Here is a 7540-nt window from a genome sequence, read left to right as displayed (position 1 = left end):
ACTAATTCCCTCAGATGGAGGGAATCGGCAAAGTCAGGATATGATGAGAAGAGAAACTAGGCCAGAACCATAGTCATGGTACCTGCGTTTTGTGTGAAGAAGAAAAATCTCTCGGGAATCAATACTGCAAAATGGGGAATGCCCATAAATGAATATAAGGTTAAATACTGTAAATTAAGGGGTAGAAGTGGTTCCCTGTTGCAAAAGGGTTGGGTGGTGGTGGGCAGTAAGAAGGAACCCTGTAAAAACTGGCCTTGAGATTTCAGGCTTTTTATGCAATACAAGGGGTAATTGGCTATTCTTTGACAACAAAATGGCAATGTGCATCCTAATGAACTACTTGACTCGCCAAGGCATTTTTGCATGGCTGCAGTCCTACAGTAATCTGCAGTAATTTTTGCATGGCTGCAGTCCTACATGTCCCCCAGTAATCTCACCTGAGATTTTAGATGCTCTTTGCTCACCAATACAGAGGGATCCTTTGCAGCTGCAGAGGGGTGGGGAACCCCAGAGGCAGAAGAGGACAGCTGTGGGAGGGGAGCCAATTCCCAACTTGTTTTAAGAAAACCATCAAGGGAAATTGTGTTACGTTTAACAAAAAAGGTCTACTGCAACTGTAAATTCGTCTCAAGCAGTGCCGATTAAGAAACCATTTGTGCAGCTGCCTCTGTGTGTTTATTCCCTCAAACGGTTTGGCTCTTAGGGAAGAAATGTGTTCTAAGGACCAGGTATAAAAAACAGGAAGGAATCTGAGGAAAGAAACACAGTGTCTTCTACAGAGGCACAGAAAAAAATATCCACTATGCTTTGCGTTTCCACACTGTAGCTCTTGCCTTTCCTCTTAAGGCCTGACTGCCGCCTTGTGAGTGTCAGTGGCCAATGGTCTCTTGCTTCAAAATAAGAGGCCATTTCCATTGAGCCAATGCTGTCCGTTGCTGAAGACAAGCATGGGGTTGCTAGCTTAAGGTGAGACACTGAGCTTCAAATTTGTGTGCTTGGAGGGAGGGCAAAAGCAGTCTTGTGTGTGTAGAGCTAAAGAATCAAGCGCACATCCAAAGAGCGTAGAGCCCTGGCTTGCTCTCTCCTTTTTCGCTACCATGAAATGTTACATCATATTTGGTATTTACTTTAGCAAATAGAACATATACACCTGAGCTATACATGCTGTGAAACCAGCTGGCTGAAGCATTTAATGTAATAACTCTGACATTCCTTGCAACAGAATAGTAGTTTTTCTTTGAAAAAAAAGGCAAACATATCATTATTGATAAAAGCAAGCAACAGCAAGAGGGCAGTGAAACTGGTACAAAATTTGGAGCCCCAATTTATTTCCTCTAGTTTGTCATCAAGCACTTCCACTATTTACATAACCAGGCATGATGAGAAATCTCACTTGGTGCATCAAAACTATTGCAATAATGCTTTGCTTAATATACTTTATGCTGTTTTTAACTTCATGAATAATAAAAAAGAGCCATTAAAAATAGAAGCATTTGTGCTTTCCATCTCTTCCTAAGGGAGGCAGGCAAAGGGTGTGATGGATCTGCAAGCCAGTCCAGGGCCATCTTTCTGCTCTGGTGGCTTTGTGAATGTCCTAATGCACAATCCAGGTGGAGTCCATGCAGATATATTGCAGGGGCCACCCATCAGGCAGAAGTAGATCCTTAGTAACATGTGAAAATAATTTGACATGTCTTCCCTGCTTCCGTTTCACAGATACATCCCAGCAGATTGAAACAGACAAAGCATGCACATTTCTGATGAGTTCTATCACTCAATGGCTCCATTTCTCTAGCACCTCTTTTTACCAGCATCCCTTGTGCCAGAAGTAGCTTGTAGTCCTGCCATAAACTATTCCCAGTTTCCACAAGGTCCAAAACAAGTTCATGAGTCCCAAGTATCCAGCCAAGAAGGTGCCAATGACCCTTGAAGGGGAGAAGGACTTGCTTCCATACAAATCAGGATCATTCCATTCAATAATCTTATTTGTGGCAGGGAGGAGGCCTCCCAGTTGTATAAAAGTTTTCTCCTAGGCGGTCTCTAGCAATTAGGAGGATGGCAGCATGTTGACCAAAACACGATTGGCCAATGCAAAAGGACCCCATGATCTAATTCTACAGTACAAATATTGTACTGAAATGCAACATTTTAGATAGGGAAAACTTTTACCCACACAAGTCAATGTTTTGTTGACGAAGGCAGCAACATGATGTCTGAGGATCCAGGCCTTGGGGATGAATTTGAGTTATACAGATTTTCCCTCTTAATACTCATCATAGTGGTTCAGATCTGTAAAATAGGCATTGGAATATGCCTTTGCAGTGAGATGTGGATTAAAGTACTTGTTTTGCTCTTCTAGTATCAGGTTATTTTTGTTAAATGCCTGGGAATAAGAAAAGGGAGGGGGAGGAAGAGTTTAGAAAACACATCATTCAAACTGAAATAATAAAATGCAAAACAGGGCAACTGATCACTAAAAGATATGCACACTTATAACATTATCTAGGAGGAGGAGGGGTAGAGATGGCAAAAGCAACACCAGAGGTTGAAATTGGAGAGATAGCAAGAGGAGGCTATTGTAAGAAATATAGATTTAATAAGGAAGGAGGTTGAAAAAGAGAACTGAAGTAGCAAGAAGATGTTCAGGACAAGAAGACTGGAAAGAACACAAGAGGAGGAGGAAACCTGAAAGGTATGACTTTGTAAATGTGTAACACCTTTGAGGAGGCAGCAGACACTGCCATGGTTACTCTTATTCACACAAGAATGACAAGAAGGAAGTCTTCATGTGGAAATCTTTTCCTGTAGTCTCCGTGTGAGTAAAATAATGTGTGTGGTTTTTTGTTTTGTATTTTTGCCTTCAAGCCCTGCCCCTCAAAAAAAGTTTTGACACATTAGAATACTGGTTCCATAAATCTGAAACATAACAGCAGCAGTCCCTTTTTGGACCACAGTAATTGTCCAGAGTATCTGCACATCTAACACCTTTAAAGAGCACCAGCCCTATCCATTCCTTACCTTGATGGCTTCTACAGAGTCGTACTTGTCCAGCTTGTTGATGTGATTAGTGATGTTGGTATTCAGAGGAGCCGGTGATACTGGGTGGATGACAGTTGCATCGTGCGACTGCTGCTGGTACCGTTGGCAGTAAGTGTAAACCAAAAGGGTCAGAAGGCACCCGAGAATGCAGCTGCTCAGCCCCACGGCAGTCATATGGAACATATTAAACTCTACAAGGTGGAAGAGGCAAAGCAGAGTTGGCAGGTTTTGCTCATGTTTGATTGATTTCCAGACAACCTGCTTATGCATCGCTATGTCAGCACATCGTACGCACCATGCAAAAGAGGCACAGCGGGGGAAATAGACATAGTAAAACTACATGCAGGTATTTCTTTTTTAGTAGGCATGGCTGGGCTGTTCTCTCTCCTCATTCTTCATGCAACTTTCTGAGAATCTAGCACTCTTTTTAAAAAAACAACAACAAAAGAACAAATATGTTTCTTGTCCTCATGACTGGGAAAGGCTGTGGTGTGGGATTAGGAGTTCCTGTGATCATAAGATGCTCTCATTGGAGAACTAGAAGAGTGTTACTATTCTGATTATTTATATACTTCAATTTATCCAAAGATCCCAGGGTGGTGTACAACATTAAGAACATAATCATAAGAACAGCCCCCCCCCCTATTTAAAAGGCCATACATTATCTAATGGCCAAAGGCCTGGGGAAAGAGAAATGTGTTCACCTAAAGATATGCAAGCCTCTCTGGGGAGAGCATTTCACAGTCGGGAGCCACCACAGAAAAGGCCCATTCTCATGTTGCCACCCTCCAAACCTCTCGGGGAGGGAGGACACAGAGAAGGGCCCCGTTCTGTCTTCTTGCCCGCTTTGTCTTCCCCCTGAAAAACTGCTGGAGAGCCTCCAGAACAACAAGTGGCTGCAGGGGGAAGGGGAAATTATTTCCTCAACACTTTCCTCCTGTGGGAGCCTCAGCTTGACTGCAGTGCCTTCCGCGAAGGGGAGGAGTGAAATCTCGAAGATGTTTCTCTTTGAAGTGGTGGAGGAAATAGCTTACCTATTTTACCAGCATTTTTAAAAGTAGAGAACTAGTGCAAAAGGAGTAAGAAGCTACAGGGAAAACAGTTCCCAAGAATACTGGGGAAAAGAACAAGCCAGTATTAAACTTAAATCTACTGCTGCTTCCTCTGGAACCCCTTTATTCACTCACTTTTTACAGTATATCTAAATGATATTGCCATCAAACTGTTGTTCTCTTGTGTTTCCCCCACGCTGCTTTGTCTCTTTGGGGCCGGACATTAATCCAACTTTTTTCCTTTTTTTATAGACAAACGGAACAGCAGAGCAATCTCTGCAAGTGGAGGTAGCCTTTTCCGTCCCTGGTGCTTTCTAGATGTTGTGGACTCTTAATAGTCCCAAAACATATGGAGGGCACCTGGTTGGCAAAGGTTGTCTTCATGTTACTCTTCTGTCTGCTTAGAGGGGCATTTGCAGTCACATTTTGGGGTGTTTTAACCAGGCCCTGAGAACCCACCTTTCTCATGATTGCCATTGTCGGAGTTGGGGGTGTTCCTTTCTTTCATTCAATTGATGATGATAAACACTGCTACAATGTAAGTTTGCTTTATTTTCTTTTTAATTATTAAAATATTCATACAATAGCACTTGAACATAATTAATCGCTCTGGAATAAGTCCACAAATTGAAATAGAAGAATGCGGAAATGGTGGTCGCTAAGGGAAAAGCAATTAAAGGAGATGGGGCCACAGAACACCATTTCAGGAAATGGCCAGTTAAGGAGCCGGTTGCACCGCTGCTGGGAGAAGCAGGAGCTACCATACTTTTCTGTGTATAAGACTAGGGTTTTTTTACTTTAAAATAAGGTTAAAAATATGGGGGTGTCTTATACATGGATAGTGCATATGTCCATTTTCTAAATTTGGGGTCCCCAAAAGTAGGGAGTGTCTTATACATGGTGGCGTCTTATACATGGAAAAATACGGTACTTTCAGCCACAACAGAGAAGATGCCTTCACCAACCAAAGGCTACAGTTCTAAGCACACCTTCATCCACACTTCCGCTTATCCCATCGCTTTCCCCTGGGAAAACCTGCTCTTTACCACTGAATTGGAGGAAATATCAATCGAGTTTCCCACAGATCGATGTTTGCTCTGATTCAGCGGTAAAGAGCAGGTTTTCCCAGGGGAAAGTGGTGGCGCAAATGGAAAGCCGCACGGGACAAGCAAAGTGCGGACGAGCCCTAAGTCCCACTAAACAGAAGGAGCAAAGATACTTTTAGGGAACTTGCTACAAAGCTGCCCGTCCCATCTCAGTACGGCTAGTCCACTTTTGCCTTTGCTGTGGTGGCAGAGCAGTGGAAGATTTCCATGGGGATAAAGCGCTAAGGACCCAAGAACAATGCTCCAGCATCACTAAAAGGCTCAGAGGAACATTCTGCAGAGAACACCTGGGGCTTCAGAGGAATCCTAGAACTGTAGAGTTGGATCTAGTACCTTTTGATGTGTGTTTTATTGTTTATGACTTTTGTTATGTTGGTAATTATGTAAATCTTGTCGTGTTGTAAGCCGCCTTAAGCATTGTTTTAACTATGGAAAGGCAGGCATACAGTTGATGATAATGATCTAGTCCAACCTCCTGCAGTCCAGGAATCTCAACTAGGTTGTCCATGACAGTTCCTCCAGTGAAACCTCCAGCCAGCACAAGGCGACAAGAGGCCTTCCTGTCCTTACCTTTCAGCGCCAAAAGGCAGCAGTGGAGACAGTGGGGGCTGCAGCCAGCCCTTTCCAAGAAAGAGTGCAGTTGCCAAGTGGATGGCCCCATGCCAAGGTGACCATCCACTGGCGTGGGGACACCACTGAGCAAAACACCAGGAAGCCACACTCTCCCTCTCGTGTTGTGGTGTCTGGTATTCATCTGCAGCCAAATGTATTCTTTAAAATGTGAAAATAATGTTTGCCAGAACCTTGGAAGTCAGTGTAGTTTCTCAGTAAGATTTACACTCACTATAAAACCAGGCTAGGGTGGCCCACAGAGCTCCTTGCCCTCCCCCTGACTAAGAGAAGCAGAATAAATGCTTCAAGCTAAGAAAACTCAATGTCACTGTTTTCCATAATTGACTCTTTTCACTTTGCATAACTGCTCCTGATAACATAAATCCAGCGTTCATTGGCTTTTGTAGATATGGTGCACACTTTAAATTTTAACACTGAATGCACACGATTTATAGTACAAATCTGACCCAACTTCCTCTTCAAAGGAAACTGAGTACTCTTTGAGGTATCAAGGACCCTTATGGAGAAGAAAGTTGTTTTCTGGCTTCCTCGTTTCAACCCATAATTTAGAAAATAGTGGTGTATGGATCTGTACATGGATTGAAAACAAACACTCTCCTTATATGGTTGAAATACCCCATTTCCTTCACTGACAATATACAGGCACCAATTCTGAGACATTGTAAATACTGTTCCCGGAGCTCAAGTCAGCAATTACATGCCTATTTTCAGACTCTCATTTAAGAACTTTCCTAGTCTCATCTGAGATGCACAAATCCCCGGGTTAAGTACTCAAAATGGGTATTGATGGTTTCTCTGATGATAAGGATGATGGCAACTTATGAGTGGGAAGACTCGTCTTTTGGGACTCTGGAGGTGAACTGAAGATGATCTCTGGACTAGTCCTGCCTTGGAGAGTCTTCTTTTGCCATTCCTCTCCCCTTTGCTTTAAACAAATCACAGTCAAGTTGTTGTAATAGGCCACTGAAGGACCTTTCTCCTGAACTTTTTTTAAAAATCCTGCTTTAAGTATAACATATGCAAGGTAAGCAGCTGTGCCTAGTTACTCTTATTTTTACTATTTTTCAAAATGTATTCTGCTTCTGTTAGTCACAAGGAGGGAAGGAGTGAGGAGATTTCAGCAGGCATTGTTTTAGGACTCCTGCATAGATTGCCACTTATTTATTTAAATTGTTTTATTTATGTGTTCCTGATTTAAATTTGTACCCTGCATTTACAGTCAAAGCAATTTATACTGATCAATCTGCAAATGTACTAGTAAATAATATTATCTCAGACAAATGCCAAATAATAAAAGGTACTAGACAAGGCTATCCCTTATCTCCGTTGTTCATTTCGACATTAGAAATATTGCAGCAGAATATAAGGAGAAAAAAGGAACTCAAAGGAATAGATGTGGACTCAGAGCCTATAAATTAAGGCCATTTGCTGATGATGTGGTGTTAACATTGGAACAGCATATGGTAAGCATTCCCAAAGCATTAGAAGAAATTAAAAGGTTTGGAGAAGTGGCGGGTTTCAAAATAAATACAGATAAAACAAAAATGTTGGTTAAAAACATGGATGAGCAGCCAAAAAAGGCCTTAGAAAATATCTCTGGCCTAAAGAGGTTAAAAAGTAAAATATTTCAGGATTTGGCTGTTGGTGAGAAATCTCAACTTATTTCAAGATAATTATATTAAACTGTGGAAAGAGATTAAGAAAGAATTG

General features: G+C 42.1%; 1 protein-coding gene across 2 annotated transcripts in view; it reads right to left on the bottom strand.

The window, feature by feature from the left end:
* Positions 1 to 1295: 1295 nt before the first annotated feature.
* SEMA5A (semaphorin 5A) overlaps positions 1296 to 7540 on the bottom strand; it is a 169582-nt gene continuing 163337 nt past the window's right edge. For both annotated transcript variants that reach the window (XM_081872623.1, XM_081872624.1), the window contains exons 21-22: positions 3019 to 3230; positions 1296 to 2383 (exon numbers count right to left, since the gene is read on the bottom strand). In XM_081872623.1, coding sequence (XP_081728749.1) covers positions 2264 to 2383; positions 3019 to 3230 — 332 coding nt within the window. In that variant the 3' untranslated portion in view covers positions 1296 to 2263. The remainder of the gene's footprint in view (positions 2384 to 3018; positions 3231 to 7540) is intronic.

The sequence above is a fragment of the Podarcis erhardii genome (genome assembly GCF_964252035.2).
Source record: "Podarcis erhardii genome assembly, chromosome: 8".
Classification (NCBI taxonomy): domain Eukaryota; kingdom Metazoa; phylum Chordata; class Lepidosauria; order Squamata; family Lacertidae; genus Podarcis; species Podarcis erhardii.
Note: the sequence above shows the minus strand (reverse complement) of the source record. Positions and strands in the feature narration are given on the sequence as shown.